At 40.4% G+C, this 21,065-nt stretch overlaps 1 protein-coding gene across 1 annotated transcript in view; it reads right to left on the reverse strand.

Annotated features, from left to right (window-relative positions):
- Positions 1 to 15,112: 15,112 nt before the first annotated feature.
- LOC129258035 (U3 small nucleolar RNA-interacting protein 2-like) overlaps positions 15,113 to 21,065 on the reverse strand; it is a 42,754-nt gene continuing 36,801 nt past the window's right edge. Inside the window, exon 12 of the mRNA XM_064096089.1 lies at positions 15,113 to 16,396. Coding sequence (XP_063952159.1) covers positions 16,235 to 16,396 — 162 coding nt within the window. The 3' untranslated portion in view covers positions 15,113 to 16,234. The remainder of the gene's footprint in view (positions 16,397 to 21,065) is intronic.

Genomic DNA, 21,065 nt, shown 5'->3' on the forward strand with positions numbered 1-21,065 from the left:
TCTTTATTACAAACGTCCATTAAACTGTCATTTTTTTTCAGATCGAAATATCAAAATTTTAAGCTCGCGCTTCGCGCTCGCATCTATTGTTTTTTTTAGATACCCATCTTAATCATTGGTACCAAAAATGCATAGAATATCAAGCTTTCTGGTCAGAATATAAAAAAATTTCAGCTCGCCCTCGGCACTCGCATTATCTGTGTAGTGAGATATGTATCCTCCTCATGAGTTACTACAAACAGTCCTAAACAGGCACCTTTTTCCTGTTTTCAGGTCAGTATACTAAAAAATTTCAGCTCGCGCTTCGCGCTCGCATTAATTTGTTGGTGAGATATGTGTTTCTATCTTATGAGTCATATATAATTATATGCATGTGTGTGTGTGTTTGTGTGAGTTTGTTTGTTTTGTGTGATATCGAGCGCCTTTGGAAAGTTGATTCATGATTTTGCCCCCCAAATCTGAAAAAAGGATCGACGCCCCTGTGTATATATATATATATATACATATAGTAAAAAAAACTTGTATCTCTATTAATATACAAAAGTATTTGCCTCATCGCAATAAAAGGGTTAATACACGAGATTTTGAAATCGCACATAACATGCATAATTTGTGTTACTTTTTGCTTGTTTCTTTCTTTAATAAGTTTTTCAATCTCTCTCTATATATGTTTTAGAAAGATTATTTGTTTAAATTGATGTATATTTCTGTTATGAGATATGTTTAAGTGGACTTCAGGGAATGGTCGTACGCAGCAAGGGGGAAGGGGGGGGGGGGCACATTCGCGATCTGCTGTTGTGAAAAACATTTTTTTTTCTCTTAACATTTCATGAAAACTATGAAAAATGTGCAAATGTGAGATGTGCACCAAATTTTCGAGTCTTGCACCTCCCCCCCCCCCCCCCCCGGAAATATTATCTGCGTGTGGTCATGCAAAATGGCACGACTGGAAATCCTACATTTGAAAAGAGCATTTTACAGGGTCAGACTTTACCCCTTTTTCAACATTTTCTTTTATGGCGCCGGTGAAGTGCAAAAATATGTGCGCCGCTCCGTCGGCATTGCGCCCCCCCCCCCCCCTTTGGCCAAAAGCTGGATCCGCCTATGCTACCCTTATCAAGTATTGGAAACAAAACAAAACTCTTGGCAAGTATTCCCTGAAATGAACCCCTAAACAAGTCTACAGCGATATTTTCGCGTCCGCATATGGAAAACTAGCGGACAGAAGGTCCTCGCTGCACGCGCGCACCCTTATAACACGGATAATTCCCTTGCATCATACCCTTTTTTCACAAACAAATGTGTATCAAGGACAAGCTTTGATTCAGATAGAATTTCCGCCCCCCTGAAATGAATGTTAACAACTTCTTCTATCAGATGACCATAATTTTTTTTACATTCAGTTGGTGGGAAATATGGCATTTTATTACATTAAAATCACTCAAAACCATCCATAGTCAGGAATATGTATTGGGATAATGGGTTAGGGGGACATTTTTATAGTACCCGGGTGGATTGCATCCGTCGTCACATCGCACAGTGGGCCGGGGTGAAACAAAAGTGCGCCAAAAGTCATTTTGGGCAATTTCAGATTTTTAATTTTTGTCATGCCCAGCTGAAAGACAACACTTTGAAGAATGCTTCAGCAAAACATTTCATTCCGGAATTAGCATGAAGGTTGTTAATTTCCTACCTCAAATCGTAAAATGTGACATTTTGCGAAATGTCGCGTATATGACAACCTAGTTGAAAAACAGGCCATTTCACAGGAGGTTTTTCATGTAGGTATCTGAAATGGCTCCCACATAATCCTGATATATTTTTTTTTTCGTGTGAAAGGGTTCAAAGTAGATAAAAAGGCACCTTTCAGGAGGTTTATAGGATGATTATTCCTCGAAATAGGCTGAAAATCCATGCTTTTTGCATTTACATTAGAAAAGTTTAGATTTCCGTGGATTTCCGTCTAAATTCTATAAGCATCATTTTTCCCGATGTCTAAGCTTTAAGTCGATACCAAATTTAGCTGCCCGTTTTTGCCCGTTTTCATGTTAGATCCGATTTTACTTGACACAACACCCCAAAAACCTGTTCAAAAACGGTCATTTTTATACCGCGCAGTCATCGTAGCGCACCGCATGGCGGGGTGTACATTGCCGTTCGCTTTTGCACGGCGAGGACGATTCCCCTTCCATTCCATGAAAATGACATGAATTCCGGGCATAATTTAAACAAAATATAGGTTGCTAACGCAAATAAGGGCTATACCCACAACTCTACCAGAGATAAAAGTTACTTGTAGAATAATTTCATCCAAAAACACTCTTCATAGTGATACATTCGTGGTGTTATACTCTGCGTTGTACACAATGATAAAGCAGGGTTGATGTTTTCAGATTTTAAAAAGTTTTTTTTTTTTTAAATCTAATTAGTGATCATTTTGATGTCATAAAATTATTTTCGGCATCTGATACACACTTTTTAGGCATGCGAGAAGCATAAACCAACATTCACTGTGGTCAATCTTAAAGTAGCACATAGTACAAAGTTTATATACTACACATTGTTAAGCGTATTTTGTCTTTTCACAGCTAGGTTTTAAGTAGCCAATCAAAATTTGGTATCAAGGTGAGGTCATATCGGCTTTAAATTATGTTCAGTCGATTCTACGCCCAAAATTACCCTTCATCAACATGTTAAAGTAAAAATCTAACACGGAATATAATTTTGGCGCACTTTCAACTCATTCTGGCCCACTGTGCATCGGTGGGTGATGATATCAAGAATTTCCGCCCAGATTATAATAAAGGGCACATTGTAAGGCAAATACTCATGAAAGAACCATGGACATTGGTTAATAAGGAAATAGGGCACTTTTATCATCAAATCAGAGGAGATTTTCTTTGTGATAGTGATGTCCGTGACGGGTCCATTATGTATACGAGGGGTGCATCCTAGCTTACCACTGCATAGGTAAGTCTGAAAATTAAGTTTTGCTTATTCCTTTCACTTTATAATGACGTTTTAAATGTTCAAACAACTATAATTTATGAAAGTGACACAAAAAATTACGCTGAAACATTATTTGTGTAAAGATTTTATCCCTCTGTAATGCTATTTCCCCCATAAAGCCGCAATGGAACATTCTGCACCACTAGTCATACGATGATCGCGAGGTCTGCAAACGTCGTCTGCTATGTTTTTACATGTCCGGTACACTGTATGCAAGTTTTCGATATGCGGTTTTACCTTTACACATTTTGGTTTAGTACGGCCCCGTGCACCTTCCACAGCTCACGCAAATCGGACTCTAAACACGTAATGTTGGGGCAAAAAGGACATCCTTTATAAAACATTTCTTGTTTTATCATCCCCGCAAATTTGACCCTAAACACGTAGCTTACCTAGCAAAATAGATACCCTTTTCCCATCATTTTTGTGTTTTTGACACCCTTATCACGTTACGTACGTAACGTGCCTAGCTATCTTGAAAGACATCCTTTTTACGTGTTTTTTTGGTCGCGCATGGTATCCACTCGTCAATGTAAGTGCCCCCCCCCCCCGGGGGGACTTTAAATAATACAGTCAAAATAAGTTTAGACTTAACACATTAAAAAAAAAACCCTTTTCAATTTAATATTTCAGACAATATCACTCTTTTGAAAAAAATCACACTTACCTATATTTCTTGAAAAGCCCAAATAAGTCAGTGTAGCATCAACCCACCGTCTGACAAATGCAATAATGCGTCCTTTAATTCTTCGTCAAATACAAAAATAACAATCAACGCAACAGCTGGGCAAGATTATATCAGCAAAAAAAGCACCGAGGACTTTGCGTTGGGATGCAAATAAGTAATACACGCCGAACACGCCTTAACCGCCTGTTACGATACGCCGATGATTAAAAGTAGGGTTGTTAATTTTATTTTATCTTACGTCTTTTCAGCAGTAATTAGTAAAAGCTGTAATGAGAAAAGATACAATAAGATTTTTAAACTAATAAACAGCTAGTAATAATATGATAATGACATAATAATAATGATGATGATGATGATAATAATAATAATAATAATACTGAGAATAATGGTATCAATATTACCACTACTAATAATATTAATAATGATATTAATAGTAATAATAATATAATAATTAAATAATAAAAATAATAATGATAATAATAATAATGGAATAAAACAAAAAATATGTGGGAAAATAGTAAATTGCCGGGCTATAATGAGATACATAAAATTGTTTTTAAACGAATAAATCTACAGCGTACTCATGCAGTCTCTTATCGAGACCCTGCTACAAGATCAGCCGCCATGCAGATTGTGTAATATAGTTTTTTTTTTCGCTACCTGATGTGAGGGTTCAAGAATATCCCAGAGAATTATGACACAGAATAAACAGGAAATCTTTTTCGAAAATTGGTGAATCCCCGAGGGGGGGGGGGGGGCACTTCCATTGATGGATGGATACCATCATATGCGCGACCATTGGGTCTTGAAAAGCACCCGCCTTAAAACGTATTTTCCATTTTCTGAAAATGCACCCCTTAACAAGTATTGGCGTGTACTCTTGGCAAGTTCCCTGAATTGAATTAGATCCATAAACGTTAAAGTTATGATAATAATTCAACAGATACCCCCAACATGGCCAAAATTCATTGACCTTTGACCTTGGTCATGTGACCTGAAATTCGCACAGGATGTTCAGTGATTCTTGATTACTCTTATGTCCAAGTTTTATGAACTAGACCAATAAACTTTCAAAGTTATGATGGTAATTCAACAAATACGCCCAATTCGGCCAAATTTAATTGACCCTAAGTGACCTTTGACCTTGGTCATGTGACTTGAAACTCAAGCAGGATGTTCAGTAATACTTGATTGACCTTATGTCCAAGTTTCATGAACTAGGTCCATATATTTTCTAAGTTATGATGACATTTCAAAAACTTAACCTTAGGTTAAGATTTTGATGCTGATTCCCCCAACATGGTCTAAGTTCATTGACCCTAAATGACCTTTAACCTTGGTCATGTGACCTGAAACTATGACAGGATGCTTAGTAATACTTCATTAACCCTATGGCCAAGTTTCATGAACTAAACCCCTCAAAACAAAATTGGAAATCGGAGTTTGGCCATTAATTTCTCCCAACTCCCAATATTACACAATGCATATTTGACATCATTCAAAAGATCATTTAATTCTCTTTAAAATGATACCATGCTTGTTATGATCATGCCATCACAAAAAGAGCGGGATTCAAAAGTGTTGGATGAGGTCTGAATTGAAAAGCTGCAAAACGAGCAGAAATAGTCATGAAGGGTCAATACAGAACATGATTCTTTTGTCTGTGTCAATAGAGATGAAAATCCATTCAAATCAAGCCCCTGCTTCTGTAATATGGTTATGTGAGATAAATGTGAGTCGTGGTTTGAGATACCCATGCATGTTTGTTTGTTTTTATGTGTTTGCTTGTGCAGAGGTGTGTTTGATTCCATGTTAATGTAGATGTTAAGGTGCATGAAAACAATTAAAAGAAAGCGCTGAGAAACTCACTCATCACCACGGAAAAAAGCCCAGAAAAAAGAACAGTGACTTTCAATATTGCGTCATTTTGCAACTTTTGAATATTAACCTTGCCCCACATTTCAAGGCACTGCACCTCCATGTGAACCATAATCATATTATGTAGGGTATAATTTTAAAGAGAATTATATTCATTGATATTTATTACACATTGATATTTATTAAAATATTTAAAATAAAATAATTATCGATCAAAGTCAGATTTCCAAACTTTTTTTGAGGAGTTTAGGTCTATATATTTTTTTAAGTTATGCTGTCATTTCAAAAACTTAACCTTCGGTTAAGACTTGGTGTTGACGCCGCCGTCGTTGCCGTCGGAAAAGCGGCGCCTATAGTCTCACTCTGCTATATGCAGGTGAGACAAAAAGTAATGTCCAATGCTGATGCGCACCAACGAACGTAGAGGGCAGCAACATACGGCACGCGGATTACTGACGGTTGTGGTCTTATATCACTTGGTCTTATCATTAGAAGGGCTAATACCATTCCGGCTAAACCCACTTAGTCCAATTCTCTTTTGGTCTAATGACCACTTGGTCTACTAGCCAATTAGTCTAATGACCATTTGGTCTAATAACCAAGTGGTCACTAATGACCACTTGGTCTAATAGCCAATTTGTCTAATGACCACTTGGTCTAGTAGCCAATTGGTCTAATGCCCAGTAGGGCTAATCGTCATTTGGTCTAATTTTCGATTGGTCTTATTGCCATTTCGTCTGTTTTTATTGTCACTTGGTCTAATCGCATTTGGTCTAATACCAGTTCGTCTAATAGTCGGTTAGCATAATACTAGTTGGTCTAATATCAGTTGGTATAATGCTCACTTGGTCTATTATTCATTTGGTCTATATTGCAGTTGGTCTAATATATGCAGTTGGCCTAATGTGCAGTTGGTCTAATGTGCAGTTGGTCTAATTCGCAGTTGGTCCAATTTCCATTTGGGCTCATTTCCACTTTGTCTTATTTCCAGATAGTCTAAAATAATTTCTTCTCCATGCCACTTGGTCTAATTTTATAAAGTTTGGTGACTTGTTTTCAATTTTCTGGTGATTTTTTTTAAGTTACTTTCCGCGCGCCGGCTTCGAATCTTTACCACCCCCCCCCCCCTCGTACGTGCTAGATTGGCGTACATGGGCAAATGCCCCTTGATCAGACTGGCGATTGTGGGTGGATATTTGTTGAAATGGGGTTAGTTGATCACGAAAATTAAGAGAGAGAGGACATAATTATTCAGAGTGAAATAAGCTTTTAAGGTCACTAATTCTCCCTCCTTTTCTTTCCATCTCCTTTTTCTATAATACACTACTCAAAAAAAGTTAAGGACCACTTTTTAAAACGTACATAAAGATTTTATACAAGGTGTTTTATTTCTGGAAATACCTCAGTACAACTGTCCTAAATGTCCTTAAACACGCTGTAATCAATTTCACGCATGGGTGGTTTCAGTTGTTGCACAATGTCTCTTGCATCACTGCACATCCTGAAAAGTGGGCCCCGAGGGGTATCAGCTACCGACATGAAGTGGTAAAAACGAATGTCTGAGTGTCTTTCAGGCAGTTCAGTAACGAGTGTGACCACCTCCTGCAGCAATAACGGCTTCACAGCGCTGTCTCATGGAGCTGATGAGGCGATTGATGTCTCTGACGTCCAGTGCATCCCATGCAGCCTCCAGAGCCACACCCAGCTGCTGCAGTCCAAGTGGATGGGCTTCGAGCTGCTCGAGACTCCTCCCCATCATGTCCCAGACGTGCTCTATCGGGTTTAAGTCCGGGGACCTCGCTGGCCACTCCATACGCTCAATCCCCTGGCCCTCAAGGAACTCGGTCACCACCCTAGCTCGGTGGGCACGGGCATTGTCATCCATGAAAATGATGTTTTGTCCCACATTTTCTGCAAATGGCACCACTATAGGTTCAAGGACCTCATCCCTGTACCTCACTCCTGTCATTGCTCCCCCTGGGACCACGTAGAGACGAGTACGGTTGGCGTAGGTGATGCCTCCCCACACCATGACGCTGCCTCCCCCATAACGGTCATGTTCTGCAATACAGGGGTCTGCAAATCTCTCTCCTGGTCGCCTCCAGACTCTCGAACGTCCATCATTGTGGTCAAGGGAAAATCTGCTCTCATCTGTGAACAGAACTCTACGCCATTGCTGTCTGGTCCATCTGACATGCTCCCGGGCCCAGTTGAGACGAATTCTTCTGTGAGCAGGGGTGAGTGGGACACACTGAGCTGGCCGTCTGGCATGCATATTGGCTCTGTGAAGTCGGTTACGGATTGTTTGAGTGGAAACAATCACTCCAGTTGCTGCAGCGAAGTCATTGTTGAGGCGGCGTGCACTGTGAAAGCGGTTGCGGAGGCTGAGATTCGTCAAGTAGCGATCATCTCTAGGGGTTGTCGAAACTGGTCGGCCACTGCGGGGTCTCTCGGAGTATAGCCCTGTCTCTCGGTGTCTTTGATTTGCTCTGCTAATGACACTGTGTGACACGCCCATCATTCTGGCTACTCTTCGCTGACTGAGGCCAGCTTCGCTACTTGACGAATCTCAGCCTCCGCAACCGCTTTCACTGTGCACGCCGCCTCAACAATGACTTCGCTGCAGCAACTGGAGTGATTGTTTCCACTCAAACAATCCGTAACCGACTTCACAGAGCCAATATGCATGCCAGACGGCCAGCTCAGTGTGTCCCACTCACCCCTGCTCACAGAAGAATTCGTCTCAACTGGGCCCGGGAGCATGTCAGATGGACCAGACAGCAATGGCGTAGAGTTCTGTCCACAGATGAGAGCAGATTTTCCCTTGACCACAATGATGGACGTTCGAGAGTCTGGAGGCGACCAGGAGAGAGATTTGCAGACCCCTGTATTGCAGAACATGACCGTTATGGGGGAGGCAGCGTCATGGTGTGGGGAGGCATCACCTACGCCAACCGTACTCGTCTCTACGTGGTCCCAGGGGGAGCAATGACAGGAGTGAGGTACAGGGATGAGGTCCTTGAACCTATAGTGGTGCCATTTGCAGAAAATGTGGGACAAAACATCATTTTCATGGATGACAATGCCCGTGCCCACCGAGCTAGGGTGGTGACCGAGTTCCTTGAGGGCCAGGGGATTGAGCGTATGGAGTGGCCAGCGAGGTCCCCGGACTTAAACCCGATAGAGCACGTCTGGGACATGATGGGGAGGAGTCTCGAGCAGCTCGAAGCCCATCCACTTGGACTGCAGCAGCTGGGTGTGGCTCTGGAGGCTGCATGGGATGCACTGGACGTCAGAGACATCAATCGCCTCATCAGCTCCATGAGACAGCGCTGTGAAGCCGTTATTGCTGCAGGAGGTGGTCACACTCGTTACTGAACTGCCTGAAAGACACTCAGACATTCGTTTTTACCACTTCATGTCGGTAGCTGATACCCCTCGGGGCCCACTTTTCAGGATGTGCAGTGATGCGAGAGACATTGTGCAACAACTGAAACCACCCATGCGTGAAATTGATTACAGCGTGTTTAAGGACATTTAGGACAGTTGTACTGAGGTATTTCCAGAAATAAAACACCTTGTATAAAATCTTTATGTACATTTTAAAAAGTGGTCCTTAACTTTTTTTGAGTAGTGTATAATAATAATAATATAATTACTTATTAAGCGCCTTTCCAAAAGTTACAAAGCGCTGTGCAAATGACAAAAACAAATACAATCGGTGAAAACTTAAAACAAAACTACACAAAATGAAACACTACTTGGAATATATTAAACATGTTAAAACAAATGAAATTTAAGCATCTTCTTTAATATACACATCAATAGAAGAACATTGTCTGAGTTTATGGGGTAATCTATTCCATTATTTGGGGGCAAACACATAAAATGACATATCACCTACTAATTTTAATGTTCGGGGGATGTTTCAGTTTCAGTTTGGTTTATTTTCATATCTCATAAAATATCAAATACATTGTACAATGTAACGTCCATCGAAAGACAGTAAATCATTGATAATAACATAATACAATACATAACCATAATTCATAACAAATCAGACAAATGTTATACAATTGAACGTTTGGATTGGAGACAGATATATCAATAGGATGAGAATATGAAGGGCAAACTATTTAAAAAGCAGAGCTTGTAATTTATAGTTTCCCTAATAATTAAATATAAGTAATTGTCAACTTGTTTTAATATCAATATGTGAAGAGGGATATGTGATGATGACAGAGTGTTGTACATTGATTGGCGAACTGTTAGGAGGTCTGACATGTATGGTGGAGCTTGATCATTGAGACATTTGAATGTGATAGAGACTTATGCTCAATTCGATTTTTTACTTTCAGCCAGTGTAATTCTCTTATCAGGGGGGTTGTCTATGCCCTCTCCCTCCCTCTCTTTCCCCTTCCTTTTCTCTCCCCTTTCATTTTTTCCTCTTTCCTTTTCCCCTTCTTTCTCCATCTTGCTCTCCCTCTCTCCTTTTTTTTTTTTTTGGGGGGGGGGGGGCAAGGCCCCTCCACCCCCTGGATCTGTGCTTGATAGACCTGGTGTCATCTATGCATGTGAGCGAGAGAGAGAGAGACAAAGAAGGAATTGAAGGCAGAGAGGACAGAAGGGAAGAAAACAGAAGGAAAAGAAAGGAGAGGGAAAGAAAAGTAAGGGAAAAAGAGAGAAAGGGAAATGGAGAGGGAAAGAACAAAAAGAGAAGGGAAAAGGGTAAAAGCAGGAGACAAACAGAAAAATAGAGGGAAAGGTAACAAAAGTGGTTATAAGAAACATATGACATCGCCAAAAAAAAAACACCTTAATTTGCTACCACAAGTAACCACATACAAAACTGCAATTTCTTGCAAATATTCTGTTGGGGACAACATTCATAAGATTATGAATTGTCCCCAATAGTATTAAAATGACACCCATTTGAAAGTCAATGTAAACACACTTGAATGCCATATGATTCTGCAAAATTTAACAAATTTATTGTTTTTATTGAATTTTAGATGTCTTTTCCAGGTCATTACCAACAATACAAACTATATCTGAAGATACATCCTTTTAATACTTACAGACTTAATAATTACAGACTATCATCACAGAAGATATCACTGTCTTTTGGCTCTTCGTCTTTGAGTTATCACAATTTGAAAAGTGTTGAAAAGCATGTATGCGTCATTTAACATTAGGTTTAGGGTGTTTACGACCATTTTGGAATGCACAAATCAGCCCCTAAACATTCCGGTAGCAAAATTTCTCAAGTAACACTTGAAAATATGGGCAAATGTCTATCAAAACACAGAAATTGGTGCCCCTCCTCGATGGGACGGGGGGTTGATACGTGACTTTGAACTTGGCATCTTTAAAAAAAAAATACAATTTGAGGGCGCCCTTCAAGAAAACGACGCACACTCTTGGGTCAATATTTTGTAATTCTGTTGAGTATATGAAAGTCTATAAATGCGCATAATATTTGGTTCTAAGCTAATTGAATTTTGGATTTATGAGCCTCCAAACCGGCTTTTGAAAACATTGACATGGATGCTTACCGCCATTTTCGGTGACCTCGTGAGCGAAATCCGGTCGACAGGTCCGCACTATGAGGACTGTAACCAATCAAACTTTGCTGCAGTAGTCAATCAAAAAGAGGCAATTTTTTTTTAAATAATTGAGTGCGCACTGGTTGCTATGGGAGGCCGTATCTTAGCAACCATTTGACCTTGGGGCAAAATATTTCAGATTTTTCCGTCAGACACTTGTGGCAACATTTGGTGCGAGTTTAAAGAAAATCGAAGAGGGTCGGGTGACTAGCATTGGTTGATTTGACATGGATTAACCCATACTCACGCTGCGAAAAGGAATGCAAAAAAGTTACGAATTGTAAAAAAAATAAACCTTTAAATAATGCGACCAAAATACCACAAACAACCCCTCATGACAACAATTTAACCATGTGTAGAAAAAAATTCCAGCTCGATTGAGTGGAAAACCACAGAGAAAAGCGCCGTCAAACAAACGGAAGGACACACAAGATTAGCCAAATTATAGTAAGGAATCAATTGAAAAACAATAAAATACATTATAAAAAAATTGCGATACCAATTTTTTCTCCAGCACATTTAATCGGGATCCTACAAAGAGTCTGTGAATATAAAATTAGAAGTATTGAGGCAGTATGATAGTTGAATAGGGCAAATGTTTTATTTCAAGCATAAATTAGCATGATTAAAGGGGAATCCAGCCTTGGCCATAAAATGTTGTGTTGGGAAGGAGAAAAATAAATTAAACAGAATGGTGAAAGTTTGAAAGAAATCGGAAAAGCAATAATAAAGTTATAGCTGCTTTAAAATTGAGATCACTAATACTATGTAGATTTCAAATTGGCAACTGAGTAAGTAAATTATGACAAGGGGCAAGGACAACTTTCCCACAGGCCGTGCTTTATTATCAGGGATTTGTGGTTTTCTCCTAAGTACCCATTCCCCTGGGGCAGTAATCAAAATATAACCCAGGTAGTATATTGTTTAATGTCCTCATGAAAGAAAAATATAATGTGAAATAAAACTTTTGGGAAAAATGACATTTTAGCCATAATATGTATTGGAGTACATGAAAGAGTAGTCCTTGCCTTACATCACTATGACATCCCATATGCGGCCAATTTGAAGTCTCCATGGGTATAGTGATTACCAATATTTACAACATTCAAAAATTCATAACTTTCTTGTTCTTTGTCCAATATTGTTCAAATTTTCACCTATCAACTTGTCTGATTTTTCTTTTCCTTATAAAAACAAGTTTTTATTTGGGTTGGATTCCCCTTTAATTCATTACATGAAAAGTCTTACTATTTAAAAAAAATTAACCATACAGCCTTGTAGATATCGCACACCATCGCTGTGCAGATTTTCGCGGCGCACATGCAGTCAAAGGCCAAGATCTCAGGGGATGGGGCGGAATTCGCCCCCCCCCCTCCCCGGCTGTGAGATGGGTCCATAATAAAACTACTCATGTACTTCTTTTTTAATCCAAATACTCCTTTATGACAAAATATTTCATTATGACAAATCATATCTACCTGGATAATTTCATACTTATTTTCTACATAAACAGTACTTGAATGTCAAAACAATGCTAAATTAATGATATTCAAGATGTCATTTTCCATAATTGTTGAACTGCTCAGAATTCCTTTAGTTGCATTGACTAAGAAACATGTATCCCAATATAATTTGTTTCTTCCTTAATTTTCCATTTGTTGCACTATAATCACTATTTTCGATATTTTTTTTCCATCTTTGTTAAATATGCAACCTCTTTTACTTTGTTCCTATCTTCCTCTCATTTCATTCTATCTTTCCTTCTAACATTTTCTCACTACATGTACTTTATTCTAACTCTAAGGCTTTCTTCTCATATGCTGGGTATTTAAATTACTTTATGTATAATTATTTTGTAGAACAATTTCATTTTGATATTTGCCTATTTTATTCAAAGTTGTATATTTTTATGTCTGTATATACCATCTGTAAACTGAATGTAATTCAGCCTTTTGGCTGCTATTTTCAGTGAATATTTGAAATGAATAAACCATTCAATCAATCCATAAATCAAGAAATACATAAGAATTATAAAAAAAAAAACATAAAATACATAGGAAATAGATTATCTTTTGGCATTTTTTTTTTAGATATTTGTTAGAAATGCAAAACTTTATATTTTCACAAAAATTAGCATTCTACTAGTTGTATAAAGTGCACAAACATGCATAAACAACACATTTAGGGCAAGATTCATACGCTCATTTCACTTTGCATAATTAACAATAAAATTGGGGGCAACCTTAAAGGGGAATCCAACCCAAATAAAAACTTGTTTTTGTAAGGAAAAGAAAAATCAGACAAGTTGATAGGTGAAAGTTTGAACAATATTGGACAAACAACAAGAAAGTTATGAATTTTTAAAAGTTGTAAATATTGGTAATCACTATACCAATGGAGACCTCAAATTGGCAGCATATGGGATGGCAGGAAGTAATTCCTCAAAAAGCTGTGTGCACCCTACAGGTAGCCTAGCTTAGCCGGGTAATAATAGCAGGGCCCGCTGGGAGAACAGTTTTCGGAACTGAAGTGGCTACCCTGAGTAAATATACCTTTATTATTATTATTATAGTGATGTAAGGCAAGGACTACTCTTCCATGTACCCCAATACATATTATGGCTAAAATGTCATTTTTCTAAAAGTTTTATTTAAAATTATATTTGTCCTTTATGAGGACATAAAACAATATACTACATGTACCTGGGTTATATTTAGATTACTGCCCCAGGCGAATGGGTACCTAGGAGAAAACCACAAATCCCTGATAACGAACATGGCCTATGGGAAAGTTGTCCTTGCCCCTTGTCATAATTTACTTACGAAGTTGGCAATTTAAAATCTACATAGTATTAAGGCCACCGCACACCTTACGACCCGACTGGTCGGCGACTGGCTTGCGATTGGGTGAGGGAAAATGAATCGCAAGGTAGTCATAAGCCTCGACACCGCACACCTTGCGATCCGATCTGCGACTCACGCATGCGCTTTTTGCTTTTTGGCATAGCAACTGAGAAAGTGCGCTTACTACTGCGTACGCGCGTTGTTTATCATATACGCGTCGTGCAACTCTACTGTCTGATTGGCTGGAAGTTGGATTGAGCTTGCGATCCAGTCATAAGGATTCGACATGTCAAATCCTTCCGATTTTCCTTGCGACTTGTCTCTGACCGGTCTGCGACGCACAAGCTGACAAGAGCCGTGACGTCACATCTTCCCTCACTCAGTCGCAAGCCAGTCGCCGACCAGTCGGGTCGTAAGGTGTGCGGTGGCCTTTACAGGCCTTGCGATTCATCTCCCCTCACTCAGTCGCAAGCCAGTCGCAGACCAGTCGGGTCGTAAGGTGTGCGGTGGCCTTTAGATACCCATCTTTATCATATAAATAGGTACCAAAAATGCTTAGGATACACCTAAAGGCCACCGCACACCTTACGACCCGACCAGTCGCCGACTGGCTTGCGACTGGGTGAGGGGAGATGAGTCGCAAGGCAGTCATAAGCCTCGACACCGCACACCTTGCGATCCGATCTGCGACTCACGCATGCGCTTTTTGCTTTTTGGCATAACAACAAAGAGAATGCGTTTACTACTGCGTATGCGCGTTGTTTATCATATACGCGTCGTGCAAGTCTGCTGTCTGATTGGCTGGAATTTGGATTGAGCTTGCGATCCAGTCATAAGGATTCGACATGTCAAATCCTTCCGATTTTCCTTGCGACTTGTCTCTGACCGGTCTGCGACTCTAAAGCTGACATGCGCTGTGACGTCACATCTCCCCTCACCCAGTCGCAAGCCAGTCGGCGACTGGTCGGGTCGTAAGGTGTGCGGTGGCCTTTAGTGATCTCAATTTTAAAACAGCTATAACTTTCTTATTGCTTGTCTGAATTCTTTCAAACTTTCACCATTCTGTTTAATTTATTTTTCTCCTTTTTAACACATGTTATGGCCAAGGCTGGATTCCCCTTTAAATACACGGTCTTTTAGTTTACATCCGGCTTTACGCAAACTTTCAAATCAATTACGCAATCATCGGCCGAGATCTGAAGGATGGTCAAATTGAACCCCCCCCCCTTAGTATATGGTAAGTCCATGGTATATTCAGGTCTGAAATAGCCCAGGTAAACTAGAGATGCTCGGCGGGTCGCGCAGCCGAGCACATGTATCCCCCAAACCAACCGCATCATCCGTCATAGCGATATATATAGAGCTCACACAGAAATTTGACAAATAAATACATCATGGCGACAATGACCCTAGCATGCAGGTCCCCCAAGCCCATCTACCATCCAAGTGTGGTTGAAAAGTGACTTATAGTTGCGGAGAAACAGAGTCTTGCATGTAAACTTCAACGTTGACCTGGAAATGACCTTCGACTTTACCATGTGACCTCAGACTGCAGCATAACATGCAGGTACCCCAAATCCATCTACCATCCAAGTTTGGTTAAAAATTGACTTACGGTTGCAGAGTTAGGTGTCATAAGAGAGTCTTGCATGCAAACTTTAACGTTGACCTGAAAATGACCTTTGACCTTACCATGTGACTTCTGACTGCAGCATAACATGCAGGTTCCCCAAGTCCATCTACCATCCAAGTTTGGTTAAAAAGTGACTTACGGTTGTGGAATTAGGTGTCAGAAGCGAGTCTTGCATGTAAACTTTAATGTTGACCTGAAAATGACCTTTGACCTTACCACGTGACCTCCGCCCACACCAAAATCAATAGCCGGCTTCGCTATACCATACTTAACCTTCATGCCAAATTTGAAGATGATTGGAGAAAATGCAGCTGATAGAGCGCTCACAAGGAAATCTCTGCGGCGGCGGACGCGGCGCGACGAGGCCAAATCCATAGTATCCTCCGATCTCTGTTCGGGGGATACAATTAGGGTTGAAACACCTTCTCAATCATAGGATGGCTAAAAATTCTATAATCAAAACTTAACAAAGCAAACTAAATATGAGCTTTTGAAAAGACTCCAAGAAGGGTATTTGGTGAGACATGTGTACACAAACTATCGAGCCCAAACGTAATCATATCTTATTTCTACTACATCATCTGATATTCTCAGCGTTGGTTTTGTGGAGTTTGATAATAACAATGTTGTTCTTCGCTTCTTTGAGACGCCACCATCGTCCTAGACGATGCTCTTGCCCAACACCAGCAGCAAGAAATGTCCCATCACTTGAAAATTGCATGGAGTTTATGAAACCCTCCTGGAATGAAAAAAAAGAGAAAAATAAACAAGTCGATACATATAATTTAGGATTACAAACTCTAAATGAGTTTATTTAGTAAGTAAATGTTGTGTTTTCTTGAAGATTTGCATGAAAACATTCTCGAGTATCATGCTAATTAAGTGGAATGCTTCCAAGGGCAAAAAGAGATTTTGCCCCCCCCCCCCAATGTGCCCCCCTTAAAGTAGAAAAATGATAAATATTTAAGGACAAAAGTAAACGATGAAGGCACTTTTCTGCCTAAAAATTGTCATTTCCATTGTCAAAAATGAAAAAATTTCGCCACTGACGGGGCAATTGCATATCAGAGTAAGCCTCGCGTCTTTTGACGAACATGTCCCTCTGTAAAACATACCTTTGAGAAGCCCCTTTTCCATCTTATTACATTGTGATAACGTTTAACCTTTTAATTAATACATTTCAGACTAAAACCGAAAGGCGAATTGAAAGTGGTTCACCAATGCATGCTGGCTGTGTCGGCTAACAAACGCGCGGTCGCCCAGAATCGCTCAGACCGGACCCGATGTCACTAACGCGCGTGAACGCTAGTTACTCGAGCAGCATATGGAATCTATGTCATAGCTGTCAAGCCCAGAAACCATTAACATCTCGAGGTCGTCATATATTACTCTAGGACATACTCTCAATCTTCCAATTTTTTTCTTCGGAAGAAGTAAAATTGATAGGCGAGAAATTTGAAGTTTGAGAGTAGGTCCTAGAGTAATATTTCTTGAAAATGTGTGTAGTTCTGAAAATGACTGTAAAACAGAAAAGGTTAAAGAGTTAAAGAGGCTTGAGTTGGATTATTGGAGATCCCGGGGAAAAGATGCTAGCTTGAGTCGGCGAATGGAGTGCAGAGCAGAAGTACTCATCTATCAACTACTCAAGCCTCTTCTGTCTTCAACTCTTCAACCTTTTCTGGTTTACTGTCTTTTTCAGGACTATGTCATTTAAAAAAAAATGCTCGACTCCCAACTGTCCACTTCGTCCTCATGACGAAATACCTCCGTTTGAGAAGGCTATACCCCAGATCGTTTTCACCAATTCTCTTCTCCAACCACTATAATCCCGAACTGCCCCCAAGCAAGAAATTTAAGTATCAAAACACCTGTTTCTTGACCTCGGTCTGAAGATAACGCGACAGCCCAGCACAGCAGGGGGTCACACACGATGGAGTTCCGTGTATACACGCGGTGAATGCATCGTGTGCGCAGCGCTTTAAGGGCAGTCCCTGCATGCAAAGCATAACCTAATTTTTATTCGCTTATTTTCCTTATTTCGAGGTCGATTTTCTTCGTTCGAAATTGAAAAAGGACTAATATTGGATGTCTGAATACAATATGCCTTTGAAAACGTGATTAAATATCGAAGACAATAATTTAATTCCGAAGTTCCTTCTTCAGGCAGAGAAGTCTTACGTAATAGCACAGCTGTTGTTTATCATTTTGTCCTTGGCTTTACTGGCCAGTGAGACAACGGGGATTACCTGGCCAAGATGGGTTTATCGGGGCTTGGAAATGTTCAAATGAGAAATGAGAGTTTCAAACGAAAAATGGGGTCTATTACCGCAGTTTGCGACCCCAACAGCGGTGAAACCCCAAACGGTGTATTTTCGTAATGTCTATCAATTTCACTTCTTCCTCTATCCACTTTTTCGAAAACTCCACATGGTGTACCGTCAACTACATCCGCTATTGGAATGTAATTATTTTCTTCTAAATAATGTTACATAATGTACATTATGAACTGCGGTAGTTTAATCAGTTCATGATTATTTACAAATGAATATTTCCTGGAATTTGATATTCATCATTTCCTAGTTATGGTCACATTTTCCCCAGAAAATATGTAAAGAAAAATGAAAATTTTGAAGGAGTCATCCAAAAGTGCTTCCCGGCCATATGAAACGTGCAAAAGGAAACACATAAATCGAAACGTTTTAAACTTCAAAGATTTTCAGGAAAGTGTTAAATTGTTAGACAATTAAGCTTGTCATATTTCTTTTTCCTCCAGTTACAAAATATGAAACGTATTGCCCATGCATGGATAATCTGGGACTATCTCCAATGCTGATGTCAGAAATGATTTGCATAGAATGGGGATTTAAGTGCTTATCGACATCTGCCACGTCAGAACAGTATGACATTTTGAATTTGAAAAGACAGTCATTAGAATTTCTTTCATGTGTTTCTGTTGTTACGCTTCTTGTTCTGACAGGAATTACTTGAAACTTATATTGTGCTCTCTCGCGTCGTCCGTGTATGTAAATGTACATAAATAAATGTTTCTGAAAGGATATTGCATGAGAAATGTAATTTCTGGTATTGTGAGTCAATATAAGGGTAATACGTAATTTAATTGATCAGACATGAAAACCACATTCCGAAGCGACTGCTTTGCGCGTAGATTTCATAGGTTTTCATAAATTATGAGTATAGTCTTTCGTAGTGAATTCTATGTTTAATTCTCAAGAAATTTATTTTTTGAATGCTGAATGCTCTTAGAAACGCAACTTTTATACTCCATTTTTACACAAAGTCCTTACCATGGGGGTCCCACACCCTCTCCCGCTCGATCGCTTCGGTATCTCACGCTGTCAAAAATATTGTGCCCCCTTCGGGATTTTGCCCCCCCCCAAAACTGAAAGTGTTCCGGCGCGCCTGAATGCTTCTGACAGTGTCGCCTGCATTATGCGATTCAATACACACAGATTGTTAACTCTACAAAATCAAAATATCAAACATTACGAAAATACTTTCCATGATTTTCTTATTTACAAGAAAAATGGATATATTTATTTGATAGTTCATTACGAATAACTTGCACACCGAATAAAAGTACACAATTTTTCCTGCATGCACGCTGCATCTCCCTACGTATGCACTATCCCAAGATCATCGCGCAAATTGGCATCCATTTCCTCTTATGAGTCTGAACCCAGTTGCCAAGCAAAGGGAGGGGCTGGTGGGAGGGTTCAAATGAACACATCCAGTTATCTCATAAATAAGAAAATCATGGTAAGTAGTTGATTTACTGTCAACTGGGATATATTCATTTCATTTTCTAGACCAACACGGACTCATCGTGAAGGGAGGCATGTCTAAAAAAACATGAAAGTGCGCAAAAATTAGGGAGCTGAAGGCACACAGGCCACTGCATTAAAGGGCAGAAGAGGCAAATAACGCCTCGCCCGAAGGAATGTCCTTTAAGTAAAAAGACGTAAAGGAATTGGATGAGCGCCAAAAGGCGGCACTCAGAATGTCGTCTAATGCGACTCCATTGAAGAAAGCCCAAGACGAAGCGATACTCCTAATATCATAGGCCCTCGGACTAGTGTAAAAAAGGAAAGCGTCATCGCCAGCTGACTTAATTGCTTCCACGATCCAGTGTGAAATGGCATCGCAGGAAGCTGCTGCGAATGGCTCGCGTGAAGTAATGAACAACTGGTCAGAATTGCGAATTGCCTAGGTCCTACATGTATCTAGATACCACTTCAATGCCCGGACTGGGCACCAAACCTTGTCCTCCGTAACCGAGGAAAGATCCGAAAGGGGAGCTAGAAAAAAACTCAACAGACCCAGAGGAAGCTGTCTGGTTCTTAGCAATGAAGGAAGGTGTAGGGATCAGACGGACCCCACACCGCTCCTACCGAATATGACCAGGTGAGATACACAAAGCGTGGATGGAGCTGCGTCTATGACCAGATGCCACTGCAATAAGAAAAGCCGTCTTAATAGACAAAATAAGCAAGGAGGCCTTGGCCAGAGGCTGAAAGGGGGGCTTGGCCAGAGCGTTAAGAACAGCCGAGAGACTCCATGCTGGTGCCAGACTTTTCTTTGGTGGTCGCTTTAGAAAAAAACGCTCTCATAAGTCTAGTAAGAAGACTGGAATTAGAGACGTTATAGCCATCAGGAGAACCAGAATGAAACGCGGCAATAGCCGAACAGAAACCCCTGCTGGTGGATAGCGACCGACCCATGTCAAAACGATAAACAAGAAAATCCGCCTTGTGAGGGTCGAAAGACCGCGCGAGACACCAATCTCAAAAGCAGCCAAGACATAAGTTGTAAATACCAAGTGCCAACTCTCTTCGACTCTCGGTGACCAACTGTTACCATCCTGCCCAATAGCGGCCATACAGTTAGATGGAAAACCGCTGGCAGAGGATGCACGATTCCTGAAAGAGGCTGAGACACTAAATCTCTCCGAACAGGAAGAGTAAACAGTTCCCCTTCTAACAGTTCTAGAAACTGTGGAAAGCAGTACCTCCTCGGCCACTCGAGGGCCACTAGAAGGAGCCATGCCTGATCTTCCTTCACTTTCCTCAACACTTGCCGTATCAGGGGGAAAGGTGGAAATGCAAAACACCTCCGGCCCCCCGACCCCCCCCAGTGAAGGGAGAACCGTTCGACTAATTTGTGTCGAAAATGCCGAAGAGAGTTGAGAACAGCCCTCATCTCCAGCACATTTATATGAGGTACATGTAGAATGTGCTGGAACGACCAGACACCCAAGAACATCTCCCCCACAGAGTGACCACCCCAACCCGTAAGCAAGGCGTCTGTGATGATCAGAGAGGCAGACAGGAGGGGAGTGCGGAAAGGTTTGCCCCGCGCTTTTGTTTTTAAACGTAAAAAACATATATTTT

The sequence above is a fragment of the Lytechinus pictus genome, chromosome 3 (genome assembly GCF_037042905.1).
Source record: "Lytechinus pictus isolate F3 Inbred chromosome 3, Lp3.0, whole genome shotgun sequence".
NCBI lineage: Eukaryota > Metazoa > Echinodermata > Echinoidea > Temnopleuroida > Toxopneustidae > Lytechinus > Lytechinus pictus.